The sequence below is a fragment of the Limanda limanda genome, chromosome 4 (assembly GCF_963576545.1).
Source record: "Limanda limanda chromosome 4, fLimLim1.1, whole genome shotgun sequence".
Taxonomy (NCBI): Eukaryota; Metazoa; Chordata; class Actinopteri; order Pleuronectiformes; family Pleuronectidae; genus Limanda; species Limanda limanda.
The window spans coordinates 13,912,113-13,929,419 of NC_083639.1; the positions used below are offsets into that span (position 1 = coordinate 13,912,113).

At 43.4% G+C, this 17,307-nt stretch overlaps 1 protein-coding gene across 1 annotated transcript in view; it reads left to right on the forward strand.

Moving 5' to 3' along the window:
- LOC133000554 (plexin-A1-like) overlaps positions 1 to 17,307 on the forward strand; it is a 147,976-nt gene that overhangs the window by 16,645 nt on the left and 114,024 nt on the right. Inside the window, exon 2 of the mRNA XM_061070499.1 lies at positions 70 to 252. Coding sequence (XP_060926482.1) covers positions 70 to 252 — 183 coding nt within the window. The remainder of the gene's footprint in view (positions 1 to 69; positions 253 to 17,307) is intronic.

Here is a 17,307-nt window from a genome sequence, read left to right on the forward strand (position 1 = left end):
AATTTAAGTTTATTTTTGTTTCTTTTGTCAGGCTCCTTGTTTATTGTTGTTTTTCCCACTCTCTTCCAGCCTCTACAGATAGACGACAACTTCTGTGGCCAGGACTTCAACCAGCCCCTGGGAGGAACCAGCACCATCGAGGGCACCCCCCTCTTCATCGACAAGGACGATGGGATGACCTCGGTGGCGGCGTACGACTACCGTGGCAACACGGTGGCCTTTGTCGGCACACGCAATGGCAAACTGAAGAAGGTAGGAATTAATATTTTATGTGCATATAGGTTTTTTCCTTTCCCATGTAGAGTGATGCATTCTTTTGGGTTGAGTTAAATGTTTGAGGACAATGGATTTAACTCATTTAAAGGTTATTTGTGTTTTGGAGATTGAGAGTTTTTCTCGCGAGAGAGGGACGTTCAAGTGCCTCTTTAAAACCTGCTCATTTAACAGGCAGTTAAGAGCAAGTCTGTGGCCGTTCCCCCATCGATTGTCATGTTAGTCACGTCGGACATAAAATGTTAACTGCGGCGTCCCAACGCCAAGTGCAGCCTCGCCACTAATTTTAAGAGCTGGCCTTCAATCTATCAAACAGCTTTGGCTGTCGAATAGGTTTTCTGTTCTGGTCAGTTGTGCGATATGACCGATTCAGGTGGAAGACAGACAGGAGGACAGGGGATAGAAAAAGTGAAGATGACAATTAGAGATTGTTTTACTGTTAAATGTTGTTTTTACATCAGCGTATCTGTCTGTGTGTTTATTGTTAAAATCCAATAACCAGTTTGACCTGTAATGTAGTGAAGGAAATCATGGTTAATGTACATTAATGCAACAGACATACAGCCTGTGTTGTTGCGGCTGCTGATTCGTACATAACGTTTTTCTTTGGGATTGTATGTTAGACGCGTACTGTTAAAAAGTGTCATAGTTATTATTCTATCTATATAATATGCTTGTGTTCAGCCTGGGTATTTGTCGCTGTGTGTCACGTGTGTGTGTGTGTGTCTGTGTGCGTGTGTGTGTGTGTGTGTTTATCCAGTCTTTGGAAGACAGAGCTCTCGGGGTAAACGGTAGTTCATTAGAATTCTCCCTGTTTCCCTTCGCACTGCTCAAGACCTGTCATCCATTCAATATTATGAATGCATAATCAGCCTGTGTGTTTGTGTGGTTTTAATGTGTGTTTGCGTATACACGCCGTGTTTGTGTGTTTGTCACTCACAGTACGCATAATAATGTGTGCGTTTGTGATTTGTGCGTGCCAGCGTGTGTGTTTATGAGCGAGCTAGAGACACCAAACAATACTGTGTTGACTAAGATTCAGCACTGTGCATTTGTCAAAGTGACACCCATTCACTTAGCTTGGCAAAAGTCGCTTTATTTATTTAGCTAGTCTCCTCTTTGCACTCTGGTTAAGGTGCATGTGTGTGTAGAACATCACCTGGGAAAGCTGTGCTACACTAGGTTGTAGAGGTATGTTATTTTTATATGCGTGTTATGTGTGAATGTGTGTGACAAAAAAGCAAAGGAGTCCCAAACCCCAAAACAACAATGCATCCAGTCTTGGAATAGAGGGAACTTTATCAGATTTGGACAGGAAGGGAGGAACAGAAGTGATAAGAGACAGATGAAGAAAATATTGAAAAGATCAGCTGAATTAGAACCATGTGATTGAAAATTCCTCCCGTACGATTCAGTGTGACTTGTGCGCTTCATCACTGTGCTTCAGTGGGTCGCTGGCTTTACAAGTGATTTAATTTGTGTGCTTATTATGTTATCAGTAAAAAATAAGATGACTGAGTCTTCTTTACGAGTGTGTTTTTAGCTTTTGACAGCTCGGTGGGAGTGCATGCAGACCATGATGTAATGACGTCGTGTGTTCCCTTCCTTACACATTCCTCTGGAGAGCACTAGTTCTGAATGGTGTTTATATAGCTGTGCCTGAGGGTGTGGGAGAGAGGGGTAGAAGCAAAGAGAGGTTTGGTAGGATGGGGGAATGTGCTGCAAGGGGGCAGTTTTCATGTGTGTTTTTTAGCTCCACCTCAAGTGCACAGAGAAGGAAGGATGGAGGATTGACTGAGCAAATGTTTTAAGGGCCAAAAAAAGGCAACTCAAAGTGTGATCAGAGAGCGTAAATGTCTGCCAAGGGTAAGGCCCTATCTCGCTATGATCAAGAAAATTAAGAATCCCCCACAGTCAGTCCATTTATCAGCACCACCCCGCTACAAAATCGAATGAAAATCAGCTCAGTAGCTCTTGAGTAATACAGACAGACAGACACACAGGCAGACAGCTATAAGAATACACAACCTCCTTTGGCTGAGTAAACAATTACTGCATTGATTCCCATATCGATAGTTTTTTTCATTAATGTGTTTCAGCTTTAAATAACATTATTTTACCTGAAAAACCTCTTCGGTTATTATTTGGCAAGATATGATGTGCTTTGATATCTTGTGTTATTTCCACTCAGTCTATTTTTAACTAACTAAAATGCTCAAGGTTGTCTAGAGCAACAAGATGGTTGCATAAACAACGTGTTTTTAATGCACTAATGAAGTCTCTCTGTGCTCAGTTGGCCAGACACACACACACACACACGGGGGAATCTTTTACTAATGAGTGCTGGTTTGATGGGACGTAGATAGGGGATATATACAGTGGAAGGAAGGATAGAGATAGAGAGATAGAGAGAAAAGGAAGGGGAGGCAGAGGCGAGAAGGAAGTGATAAAAAGAGGTGACGTCCACTGGTGTGATTAACTAATTCCAGCGGTCATCCGGATACCGCTGCGGTCAAGGACACGGCCGCGGCGAGGCCATCCGCTGCACTTAATATTTGGGATTAAAAGCCTCCATTCCCTTTGACTGTTTCATTTTTTCTGGCTGCTTGGGTCGACTCGTCATCGGTCATCACACGTCTCTGTACATCTGTCAGCGTGCCAGCTTTACACACTGCACCACATCACACACTGTCCATTTTATACCTTCCTATCTCAAGAAACCCCACCTCTGTCTGTGTAGTGGAGCAGGCAGCAGATGGACATTCAGGTGAAACTGTGGTGATTTGGGCAATTCTCCCTGCCACTTCTGCACTTTAAGGCACTGTTGAGCATTGACAATGAAAAAGCATTTACCATGACACACACACACACCCACATCCACACACTTGTGCGCACATTGACTATCTCAATAGGTGGTCCGAAGACATCAGACAAAAGAGAGGATCCCAGTCGATAATTCAATACCTATTGTAGGTGCTTTTTTTTGACAGTACACACAAGAACAAACACACACACACACACACACACACACACACACACACACACACACACACACACACACACACACACACACACACACACTCACACTCACACTCACACACACGTATTCCTCAGCTGCAGTCTTCATCGAGGGCCTTTGTGGGCCATCTGCTGTGTGGATGTGGCCAGTATGCCAGGTGGTTGGAGCCCCAAGTGCCTGCTGTGTGCCCATTGTGGCCGTGCCAGGCTCAGGTGTGTGCAGTGAGTGTGGAGTGAAGGTGCAGCCCGGTGCCCATTCATCTGATCAGGGCATCGATGAAGCAAACTCGAAGCTTCTGACAACACCAAGGACAAACATAGCATACTGGAAAAATGTGACACACGTACTTATATATAGCTTCAATGTCCTTCAAGAAGGCGTTTGTTATTTTGAGGATGACAGAGTGCCTGATGGTTACTGTATCACTTTTGATGTGTCCTTGAGCAATAGCATGAAAAACAACATGTTCTTCCCTTATCATAATCCATAAGAGGATGAAAGCATTAGTTAAGCAGCTAGAATCTAAACGTTTTAAGTCCCGGAAGGGATTTGACATGTTTTAACTTTTGTACGCCATTACTGAAAGTGATACAAAATTATCACCAAATGACAGATTGGCAGGTTAGACTGTGAAGGTTGTGCAGTGAAACTCATACAGGAAGTGGATCCGTCAGAAACATATCAGCAGGCTTACAGTTGTAAAAGTAGAGATCTTTCATGTTATTACAAGAAGTCCAAAGAAGAATAACAAACTATTGAGAAGCACTGTGCTGAGTTCTGACAAATTATTTTGACTTTCATAAAGGAAAATTCAGCCATGTTCCTCTCCATGTTTTTTATGTTTAAGGTTGTTTTAAGTATCTTGTCCTAAATACTATATGAATACATTTTCTAATACTGAATATAATTTGCAATACCTATAGATATTTCATGATGAAAACTGTTATTTTTTTGGTAAAGTGTTGGACTTCATCTTCTCCATGATGTGTCTCAACAGAAACTGCACTGACAATATGACTTTCTCTGGGCTAATGACATGTGACAGTTTATCGTTTTGTATGTGTATATTGCAGTGTGAAGTCACTGATGTATTCCACGCGGACCACCAGTGTCACCGCCACACGACAGTGACGTGGCCTAATTGACTAATGATTGTTATTCCACTGGTGCATAATGTTGCCCTGTCAAACTCCCCTGTGTATGCATGTGTATGGTTTGCATTTGCATGTGTGTCCACAAAGGACCTTCACCCAAAGAAATCCAAACTCTGAGGAAACATACCAGTAACATTTGAACACTGGTTGTAGTGGTTTAGGGAGGATTATGGAGAAAAAGTGTGTGTTTAATCTCTTTCTCTCGTTCTCTGTATCGTATGTACATATCGTATGTATGTATAGAATGCGTCATATCTGAGAAGGTGCAAATCTGCAAATCCTAATTTGAAAATATGGAGTTGTGACTTGCTTCCTTTGGGGTTTTGTATGTGTGAGATTTGTGTCTCATTGTTTGGCCCAGCTAGCGGAGCCACGAGTTGTTTGGCCAGGGCAGCAGCACAGAGGCTGGCTTTGTGCAGGCGTTTGGTAGCCCTAGGTCAGTAGTTCACTCAACTGAATGCGGTTACACACACTCTCAAACACACACGCACAAACACACACACGCACACAGACAGCGGATGAGAAAGAGACAGGGAAACGGAGACGTCGAGAAAGATGAAAGGGATCAGACACAGTTGAGGAAAGAGAAGTTCAAACTGAGTGCTCAAGACAAAACAGATGATTTACACTCTGCATTTAGCACTTTTCCACTTAATTTAGATCTTTCCCACAGCGCCATCATTCATCTCATCTTATCATGATGTTCCCAAATTAACAGTAAAACATGTGATTTACTCTCTCATGACAGCTCTGCTATTTCTTCCCATGTATAGTTAGTTTATAATGTGAGTGTTTTAGGCATATATACAGTTTAGGCCTATATTTGTTCCACCTTAGCATACAGCCGAGCATAAAATCAACACAAAAAAATCGATCTGGCCAGCTAGCATCCATAGCGATTCACACACATGTGGTTGTCTACTGTTATCCTACGCAGGGTGACTACAGGTCGCAGGGTAAGCACCACAGGGCTGAAAGTGGCTGAGTCAATGTGCGTGTGCAAAACACTGAATATTTGTCAGGTTTTGACAATGTGAGTGTCTCCATATGCTTGTGCCTGCATCCTGCCCAAGCATGTGGATATCAATTATCTCTTGTCATTGCCAGCCGGAGTCTTTTCCCATCTGTTGGCATGTCCTCTTGTGCAGCTACACCTAACAAAGAACACAGCCTGTCCCTGTCGACGCGCAGCCCCCCAGGCACTTCAGGCCTGGGGGGCTGACACCTTATTGACGTTTGAGAAACAGCTATAGACATTGGATAATATGATATTAGCTTAGATAATGTAATGGAAAATAATAATTTGCATCCAGAACCCACTATAATAGCCCCTGTAAAACCACAACTATGAATTAATAAAAGGAGTCATCCACTGCTTATTCACATCTCCTCTCTGCTTCTGTTCTCTCTCTCATTATCTGTTTCATTTGCTGCTCACATATTCTCTTTCTGCTCTGTCTTTCTGTCTTCTTCTGTGATCAAAGATCCCTCTCCCTGATAATAGTGTGTGTGTGTGTGTGTGTGTGTGTGTGTGTGTGTGTGTGTGTGTGTGTGTGTGTGTGTGTGTGTGTGTGTGTGTGTGTGTGTGTGTGTGTGTGTGTGTGTGTGTGTGTGTGTGTGTGTGTGTGTGTGTGTGTGTGTGTGTGTGTTGCATTTCACTCAAATCGAGAGAAGATCAGAGCGAGAGTACAAACACACGCACACACTCAGTTCAGACATTGAAATATACACATGTAAAGCATGGGGATAACCTTGCATGTACACACACACACACACATACTTTCACATCATAGAAAATGGATTGTAACACTTAGATTGAACGGGCCGACATTAATGAGGGGTCTTTTTAAAAGATTTAATGGTATCTTCTTCACACACATTTGTGTGAATCCACCCACACAGTCTAATTAAACCAGTTTCTGTCTCTAACTTCACACCTTTATCCTACAGAGGCCTCATCTGCCATAATGATCCATATTTCCGTCCTTATTAATAAGCACTGGCGTCGTTAATGGACTCAGTGAATAACATCAGCTTGATTGTCCACTTTGCAAAATCTTAACAAATACTAATGTCAGTGGTCAGTAAATTCACCAATGTATCTCTAAATGTTCAAAGCACAACTGGGTTCATGCTCAGGATAAGTCACAATGGGCTCCCGTGTTCGCTAATGCCATAGAAAAGAACAGTTCAGACTTTGATAATCTCAGTGCTAATGCACTTCAGCCCACTCCAACAATGTGTGACTGCACTGCACGACTCTCGCTCTCTACCTCTGCCTTCCCATCGTAATTCACTACTACCGGGGATTAATGAGGCAAAGTGGGGAGTAGATAAGAGAGGGAAAGAAGACCGGGAGAGACGAAGACAGAAGGAAAAGAAAGAGCGAGCGAGATGAATAATAAATGGACCATGCTAGAATCCATTTTTTAAGGGAAGATTAGAGGAGTCTGGATGCAAGCTGGGATCCTCACATGATCCAAGTGAGGTCTAGGACAGCCTTGTTTCTAGGTCATCTCCATTAGACATCTTGGGAAAGAACATCAAAGAAGCTCTTTTCATAAAATATACTCTGTGTGAAAAGTTACATTCTTTAAGCATTTTTTTTTTTTTAACATATTTTAGTTAATGAAGAAGACATGAACCTATAATCACAATTTTTATGCAAAAAAATGTGATTATGGGTCTCAGATTATTGGAGGGTTTCTTCTGGTTTCATTTACGTTTGTCTTCTTTCTCTGTTCTTATTATAAACATCTCTCTGCTTTTTCTCTCACACTCTTTCACTGCTGGTTTAATGTTACTCTGCATCACGTGGGCGGACAATGCGATAAAATAACGCTGCATTTCGGGGGTACTTTAGATTCTTTGGGAGAAAGTAGGAGCACTTGTTTTGATGCAGTTGATGTCCCTAATTACAATGCAGCAGAATTGTTGTCAATAAGAAATGAGATCGAATACATATAGGCGTGAATAGAGATCACCATTGTGTTGCAGTCAATCTTGCAGCTTGACTATCAGGTTGTCAATACCGTAGAGTTATATTGGTCTCTAAATACATTATTTTGTGAATGTCCTTGGTGTTGACATGGTGCAATATTTATTCCTGAGGGAGAGGCATGTTGCAGGTAGAAAAGGGGAATTTAGTGAACTGGCAAAGCTCTATCCAAGCCAACTGATACAGCTGACAGAACCCCAGGCTCAGTGCCAGGACTCCATGGGTGCTCTCACTTCTGGCAAGACACACCAAGACACACACAACACACCTTGACACCAGAAGGGATGTCATATCTCAAGCTAACAAGCCAAAATGGGCACATTCATGTAGGTATATACAAACTTGGAACCCACACTAGGGCTCGTTGGACGGCGGCATAGTGTCCAGAGGGTTAGGCATGAGTGGCACAGCGGGCACAGATTACCTTTGGCCCAAAGTGCTTGTATCTCCCACACAGGCTCATGCATGTTCACGCAACGCCTCGCACGCTCATTTTCTTGCAATTAAGCCCTGCAGCTCACAGTATAGGCCTTGGCATGTATGCACTTCATGACACACATGGAAGCTAGAAAACATTTAAGGCAATAACTGGCAGGAATGATCCGCTGAGAAATGAACTTGCACAGAAGTGGAACACATATTGGAACAAGACACAGCACTTCAGTGATTCCCTTAAATCTCTGTAAATAACAGGATGCGAAGAGCTCCTTCATCTCCATTACGCCAAATGATGAGTGTAAATGAGTGTAAATATGTGAGTTACTATCAAATTAGCTAATCTGCTGTGAAGAATGCAGACTGCACCAGACACATACACACTCTCCCATGGGAAGCGACTGTTGCGGGCTTATCAGATTACCCATTGCCAAACTAATAGATTCTTAATAGATTGTTTTTGATTAGTTCCTCTGGTTTAGTGACGTTAAGATGATTAACGTTTGTGTGTTCAGAAACAAATACACATTTGTGTTTGCCTGCACCCACACGCTCTTTGCATACAGTGTTTTATTTTTTATTGATTAACAAAAAATGCTAGTGCTCTAGTTATTTTTGTGTGTTCTTGTTGCAAAAAACCACATCTGATTGTCATCATGTGGCTGTCATGTGCTGTGGGAGCAAGTCCGGGCCACGGTGTAGTCTGTGTGCTCTTCTAATCATTCTCTCTCTCTCTCTCTCTCTCTCTCTCTCTCTCTCTCTCTCTCTCTCTCTCTCTCTCTCTCTCTCTGTCTCTCTCTGTGTCTCTCTCTCTCTGTGTCTCTGTCTCTCTCTCTCTCTCTGTCTCTCTCAAACACGTCTTGTAGACACACACACCAAAAACAACTCCAACTACAACAGCTCCCTGCGTTTATCCTTCTCCCATAGCATGGTAGCGTCTCCCGCCGTCTAACTAATTACCCCCCACCCCGCCCGCGTCTCCCTGAGGGGATAGGTTTAGCCTGAAGCCTCGTCACAGTGCTAGCTTGCTTGGTAACTTCCCTCCGTACTCCCTGCTTTTAGCCGGCTCGCCTCCTGACCACTGCTAGCCACGTTGCACTAACCCTGTGGCTAATCCCGTTAAGATAAGAGTTGGTGATAGCCAAGCGGAAAGCCAACCCCCCCCCCCCCCATGCTGGTCTAATGCCCACGAGCTAATCCTTAAGGGTAGCAGTTGGCTAAAGTGAACTTACTCGAGTTTCTTTGGCTCATTTGTTATTAGTTCTTGTTTGCAGGGCAGCAAGTCCATTCTAATTAGTGAGCTGAGATTTCACTTAGTGCTAATTAAGAGCAGTAACTGTTATTCCAGCAGTGGCTACAGCTCCTGTTTTTAGTGTAAGTGGAGCTAGCAAAGAAACAGCTAATGGCTCTATTATTGGTGCAGCTGACCTCGTGGCTTTACAATTTCCATCTGCTAAGCCCTTAAAAATGAAGAATTAGGCATCTAAGAGGAGGCTCACTGGGCACAGAGTGTTACTTCCGCTTCTTATTTATTTTTCACCGTCTCTCTCTCTCTCTTTTGTATTTTCCTGAACACGACCTTCTCTCCCCATCCACAGTCTCTCAGAGAGACAGTCAGAGAGCTCATCGTCTCCTCTTCATGGTAAAATATTTATCCATCCTTTCCTTTGGTTCAAATGTTTCAAACTGATGGAGTCTTTAATTAGTCATGTCTGCATCTATCTCTCTTCTCCCCATCTCTCATTCCCCATTCATTTCTGCTCCCTCTTACCCAGCCCCTCTGTTTTTCCTCTCTTTGATTCACTCACACTATTACTACTCTCTTTCTGCTCCTCTTTGGTCTACATGGAATTAGTCATTAGCTGACTGACTGAACTGATTGCATCTATTCCCAAGGCTAGCATTTGTTTGTGCATCTTCTTTCCTCCCATCCCTCCCCCAGTCCTCTCTCTCACTCCCGCTGTCGCTCCCCTCCCACTCTTTCCCAATACAGCCGTTGTCGTTCTTCTCCCATCTTATTCTCACTTGACCCAACTTCTTTACAACCCTCCTTAACGTTCCCTAGATCCTAAAATGGTCTTGTTCACAAAGACTGGTTTTCATTGCTAAGATAGCCAGGCACTCCCAACAGTTCCCTCCATAGCCTCTCTATAATAGTGAGTGCACAGCATCTCTCACACGCACACACACACACACACACACACACACCATTTAGTCCTTGATATAATATTTAATTGGACATTTTGCTGGGCTACTGCTTGAATGGGGCGTCTTTGTGGAAATGGTTGAGTTGGCCGTCAACAGCACATGTGGCCATTTTGGAGACAGTTTCCTCTTCCCCGTGGGTTTTACAATGATCCTGCCAGCAACTAACACTGCCAAGAGCCAAGATGGAGGTGTGTGTTGGTGGGTGGGTGTGTGGGTGTGGGTGTGTTTTTTGGAGGGCAAGTTACAAATGGCATGGGAAAGAGATATTCTCCTCTGTCTACCCTTCTCTCTCTGCCATCTCTCTCTGCAACCACCCCTCTCCTTCTCTGTTCCTCTATCCATGTGTTGCGGGTGGATTAAGCTAATTAAAGCACCGCAAACAGGGTCCCCGGGGAGAGGCTGCATACACACACACACTCACATTATTACACACCTACTCATTAACGACAGCTACACACACAATAAGAAAAACAGGCAGGAAACATGATAATAAGTACAAATATATAGAAAGTCCATGAGCACAGCACACTATACTTTGCATATATTGCAGCACCAGATACTGTTTGCATGTGCACACCATACCGCACAGTGGTTTGCATTATATGGATTTGTTAAGTCATCCTGTAGATACTTTATGGACCACTTTCCTGCACAGTAAACAATCTGTAAGTCCTTTTCAGTGGATCTCAAATTCGAATTGGAGAAGAACTGAGGTTAAGTTTGTGTAACCTCAGCCAACATGCCTTGTGCTAAAACCCAACAAGCTGCATCTTCAGTCGGAGTTTGCTCCAAGCTTCAGCCTCAGGACTCCCAGCTATGTGTTATCATCCATAAGAGCCTTGTGCTGTCTATTTATGGGTCACTCGCAGGGAACTAGTGGCCCAGAGATAATGTTAGATATTTTCAACCATGGCGAGTGTGTGAGTTTGTGTGTGTGCATTATCTCAGAAAACATGGTTTCTTTAATGTGACAGTGAGGGTTGGTTTAGAACATGATGTTGGAGGGTTATGCCTTTATCTGTATGGAAATAACATCTGAGTAAGCACGTCTGGACACGTAACTGTGTGTAACACAAATCAAATATTTACTCAAAAAAAGCAAAAAATATGATTGGAATAGAAAGATAGAAAAAAAGATAAGGTGCAGAAAGGAAGGAAACCCTTGATCCTGGAATAAAGAAAGACAGGAAGCAAGGGGACTCAGTGTCACTGCCCAGGAATTCCTTCCGGATGTTTCTACATTCAGAATATCGGCTGTGTTTCTGGGAAACTGCCTGCTTCCAGCAAACCTATTGGATTACTGATAACCTTGGAATGGGTAGGGCCAGCACTGAGGGTGTGTACATTAGATCCAAGGGTAGAAAGTGACAGGATGGGTCTTCTTCACTCAGATTCCCCTTTATTGTATTCTCGTGTAGTTAAGTCAGTGACAGGTCTGATGGTTAACATGTGTATACGCCTGGCTTTCAGTGGTCCCTCTAAATTGTATTTGTCCGCCTGTGTCACCGTGAGGGTACGGCTTCTGACTGTAGCGAAGCCCCTGCGAGGGATCTTGTTTTTTTATTGTCCAAGAGATATCACAGTGCTGTGAGCACACAGCAATAAACACAGTCATACCCAAGCACACACTAATACACACCCAATAATAAGGCTCCAATAACATAGGGGTCTGTGCTCCAAGTCGTCTCCAAATCCCCCGTGGTGGGCCTGCTCCTTGGTTACCATGGCAACAGTAGTCAGGGCAGCCACGGCTGGCGATAGTGAGGAAGAGGAAGAATGAGAGAGAGAGAGAGAGAGAGAGAGAGAGGGAGGGAGTGTGTCACAGGCACATTGATGTTTGTGGTGCAGGCAGGGGGATATAAACACAGTCACAACACTGAAAGTGGGTTGCTGCAACACTGCTGAGTGTTGGAGTTGCACAGTGCTGGGAATGCAGTTTCAACTGGGGTTCGAAATAAGTGGGCTTGTAGGTCATGTTTACCCCTGTGTGCATGTGTGTGTCTGTATGAGTGTGTGAGGAGAGAAATGTGAGAGAAAGAGCTGAAAATGCAGAGACAGCCCCACATATGCTCATTAACTCCCTTGGCATGTGCATTCCGTTCATGTTTGTGCGCTTGAAGATGAGCTCCGTGTGTGAGGACGTGCTCATCCATGCACAACTCACAGGATTCAGTCTACACTCTTTAGCTGCTTTCAGACATGCACTGAACTCTGCAGTCATTTCTCAGGAGGAGGTGCAAGTGTGAATGTAAATGTCCGAGTGAGATGTTCAGAAGTTTCTGCTGACTTTCACCGCCTGGCCTCCTAGTATGAAGTCTGTAGATATCCAGAAGAAGTCGATGTGTGACCATAGCAAGGGAGCCCCCACTGGAATCACTGCTTATGAGTGGCGAGGGGGGGGTTGTTGATGACGCTTCTAATTTGCGACAGACGCAAAAATTATGTTTCCTGTCTCCGCCTGCTGCACCTGACTGAACCGACTCCCACCTAAACAATGCAGAGGATTTGATGCTGTTGTGAACACGCATGTGCAGAGAACCTCCCACTGTATTAAAGGATTTTTACTGCACAAAAAATTGCAAAAAATGATGTTAATATTCCGTTTTTTATAGATCAATAAAAGTGATTGTAATGTAATACAGTATATAGGGACATAATAAATGTACAATCTGGCATAAACTGGGATTGCTTTTTCTCTCTCCATAATTTCCCTAAATGGTAAAGCTAAATGCTTTACCATTGCCAAAAGGATGTGGACAAATTATACAGATGGTGCTGCAGTAGTTAAATGCTCTTACTTTTCCTGTCTACATGTACTGCACAGCATAGCACAGCAAAGACTGGATGCCCAGCAAACAGGCAGTAAGTGTCAGGGCTCCGATGGAAAATCCATAGTTTCATTACAGGCCCAGTGGTGTGAATGTGGCCAGGAAGCGACCAGAGCTCTATCATGGGGCCTACGGGAGCCAAAATGGCTGCATTTAGTGATGCAGTAGAGTGAGAAGAAGGCAAGAGGGTCAAGGCTGCCGCTGGGAGTGAAGTATGTGTTAGACAGAGAGCAGCCGGATAAAGTTCATGCACTTTGACTGGCACAACAGCATTTGTGCTTGACTCACCTTCGGAGACTTCTGCCACACTGTATGTATGAACGTGTCAAGGACCTCACAATATGATTCAACATCAGCACCGGGGGTCCCAATATAATGTCATTTACGACAGTTATTCTTTCTAGTTAGAGCATATGACACACACAGAGATTTTTATTCCAAGTAGTAAAAATGGCAATATTGCAGATTTATGTTGGTGCTTCACCTTGCAATCAAATTAACGTATTCACTGAACATGCACACATCTTTGGAAAATGCAACGAGCCACGCTTATTATTATTATTCATTTTACTTGCAATAATTCATCTTGGATATAATAAAACAGTCTTTTATACTGTAGACGTCTTGCAGAAATAATCACAACAAAGGCCGGTACACTAAATTCAATTAGCTTGGTATGTCTGCTCTCGTGACACAACACTGTACTATAATGCCATCGCTGACATCTCATCACACTGACATTCCTGTGCTTAAGAGAAGTCACAAATGCTTTTTCCCCCAGCGTGCATGTTCCAATTTTCCATCATTGAAAATCAAGGGGCACATTAGAGGCACAAAGCCACTTAGAGTTATTGGAAAGGGCCTGAGGTGAGTTAATCTGGGAGAAGGTGCGACTCGCGAGCTCCTGGCTATTGTTTGTCCCTCTTGGTGATTAGAGTTAAGAGGCATGCTTTAAGGGAAATTAGGTTTCGATTGGGCCCTCTGATGAAGAGGTAGGATTGTTATTGTTAGTGACCTCCAAGGCCAGAAAATAAAGATTCGCTGAGACGTATTGTTCATAGTAATGTGGAATGATTTGAAAATGTTTTTTATTTGCTGAAAGTTTTCTGTCCACACAATGAAAACAGCAGATATATGGTGAACAAGGTTTTTATATAGAAAGAGACACAACAGCATATTTAGACCATTATATAGTCACATCCTCTCATGTACGTCAGTGGTACATGTTATATTTATGTGCATTATGTCAGCTGTGTTTTAGCAGAGTTAATCATGTGGTTCACTAACCACAAGGACACCCCCCATCCATGCATGCAATCTCTATCCTTCTACCTTTCTACCCATCGTCCTCTCTGGGTCCCCTGAAGAATTAGCAGCTGTATTTTTGACACACTTGTACTAACCAGATGATATAATGTAAAACCTTGGAAAAACAACCCAATTCCTTTGAGGAAGGGGTGAGTGAGGGATTACAGGAGAACTGGAGCACAGGAGAAGAGAAGACACACACACACTTAATCAGACTGATTGCTTGTGGCTCTGGCTCTTCTCATTGCATCATCTCTCTAATGCACTGCTCCTGCATCACTGTATCGCGTGTGTGTGTGTGTGTGTGTGTGTGGGTGTGTGGGTGTGTGGGTGTGTGGGTGTGTGGGTGGGGTTGGGGGTGGGGAGGGGTAAAAGCCACGAGAGGTACGTCCTGATGTTATGAAATCATTGATCTTCACAAAAGTCTGTTTCTGTCTGATTCCAATCCAGTAAAGTCTGTTAAGTCCAGTAGTGTTGACGTGTAACATGTATCAAGGAGGGAGAACATTTATACAACATTTAACATTAGTCAAACCTGACCTGAATTCTTCACTGAGTCAGTTTGAATGATGGACAAACAAGCATTTATTTGTCTTCTCAAGCATTAAAAGAAGCATATTTCCTAGTATTGACTTAGCTGACATACATGTTTTGTCTCCTCAGTTATGACACCCCTCAGAGACATATGCAGTCACTAGCTGGCATACAGACACACAGACACTCTGCGACTTGTTCTTCATTCTCCTCTCCTAAAAGAGAGCAATGGAGCCAGGAGCGATGCAAATTGGGTAAAATGTTCCGGAAAGTGGGTTTTCCCACTGGGACCTCTCAACTCCAGCTCTGAGGTTGCACACGCCCTGTGTACTTGCATGTGTGTGTGTATCCGTTTGTGTGTGCCTGTGCCACAGTTCTTACTCTTGCATTTGTGGGTGAACAGAAATTGTTCCGCATGTGCTTGTGAGCGCCTGGATGTATTGCTCTCACTGTGTATGTTTGTTCATCCCTGTTTCACGCAGGCTGCCGTAGGCTACAGCCCATCCTCCATGTGATTTTTAAGGAGGATGGAGGGAAAGAAAGAACAAGGGCTTGTAAATCAAGGCGATGGTGGACATTGAGGACACCGCTCTGTCAGACCTCAATGGTTAGCTGCTAGAAAGGCTTAGCTAGCTGTTAGTCTGATCATCCATATTGACGAAAAGAAAAAGACATGGAAGTAAAGGAAAGGAAGAGTTAGAGGGGAGAAGAAAAGGTAGACTTTAGGCTAAATGTTTTCTGATATTTGTCAAAGATGAACCTGTGAATACCTGTGAACCATCAGCTGGAAATTTTTGGTCTCATGTTCAGGAGTTGATTGTCACACATAATACCGTCAGTCTTTCTCATGTTCTCTCCAACATCAGTTCACAAAGTGATGGATATAATAACAGGAAAAAGTCTCATATTACATTTGAGATATTTGTTGTTATCCACATAAACCACATTTCCCATTCTATTGTTAGATTTTTATAAGTGCATGAAAGCCAATTCAACTTTATTTGTGTAGCAACCAAATCATTACATACATCATCTCAAGGCACTTTAGTTCCAGATCTTAAAATATTATAGGGAAACAAAACAGTTCCACAACAAACAAGCAGTTGGACAGAAAGCAGGAATAATTCTCCAGCAGAATGAGACCGAGCCAACCACCAATCGCCTCCATTTCCTGCTAAACTTGAATGACTCTGACAATAAATCAGAGCATTGACAACACATTTAAACGTCAAAAATTGAATTAATAATAATAAAACCATCCAAATAATCCAGCTGCTTCAGAAATCTGTGTATTGCTGTCACAGTAGAAGAGAAGCTGACACTTTGAATGACAACAAAAGCCTTTCAGCTGCTGCCAAGTTCCTCCATTGCTGAGGAACGGCATCACTGGTCCTCCTGCGACCGTGAATCAGGTTTACCTCCAGATGAACTCTGGGACTTGGTGTGTTATCTGGCATTAGCCGTCCCTCCCAAAATGTCCGCTGCAGGGATTGTTTTGTGCTTGTTTGAATTTATTGGCCTCTCTGCATGTGTGAGAGCGTGTGTGAGAGCGTGTGTGTGTCTCGATGTGAGTGTGCACTCAGTAAGGGCGGACAGTGAAGCATCGCTCTTCCTCAGATCTGCTGTGGAAAAGCTACAGGTTGGAACATCTGCCTCATGCATCTCTTGCTCTCTCTCTTGCTCTCTCGCTCGCTCTCTCTCTCTTTTCAAAGTTTGTGACCTGGCCTACAGCTGTTAATCCAATTACACACAAATAGTAAATGTATGCAGCGGCTGACTCCACAGACTTGGCACCTGAAGATTTGAAGGATGCAGGCGGTGAAGACAATGGGACTGTTCCACTTGGTTTCTACTGGAAATGATGTAAACAAACAGGGAGAGGAAGAAAAGAAGGAAAAGAGGGAAATTTGGAATGAAAAGCTAGAGCACAGGCCGCGCTTGGGAAAGCGGGATTGTAAATAGTTTAAGGACAGGGGGAGGAAATGACGGAGAACGAAAACAAAACAAAACAAGGCTGTAAATGTATTTGTGTAAAGACACAGACTCTGTATCTGCAGAATCACTGAGTGAGCAAACATTACCAAAGGGATTTCAAGCCATAGATGTGAATTGCCTTTTGAAAAGCTGCGATATCATATTAGCATCAGCAATATTGCATTTTAAGGATTTGTGATACGTTTTCATTGGGCACTTATCTCAACAGCCTGGCAACGCACCGCCATTAGACATATTTACATCAAATCCCTCAGTCTTCTCTCTGCACCTCCCCTGTGTTGTTTCCCAGGAGGAAACCAGCAAAGTGTGTTTTTAGACGCAGAGAGCGAACCACGCCATCTGCAACACGCTCATCTCTGGAAATAAGAATATAAGACTAATTGAGCTTTTTAATTGTCCTCTAAATCCCGCTGAGCGCTCATGCTGCTGCCTAATGGTGTGTGTTTGTGTGTGTGTGTGTGTCCGATCTGCTGGGACGCAAACGGTTCTTCCTGTGAGTGGAAGGGGATGAGTGAGCAAGCACTCAGGCTCCTTCTGTGTATAATGACCTAATAG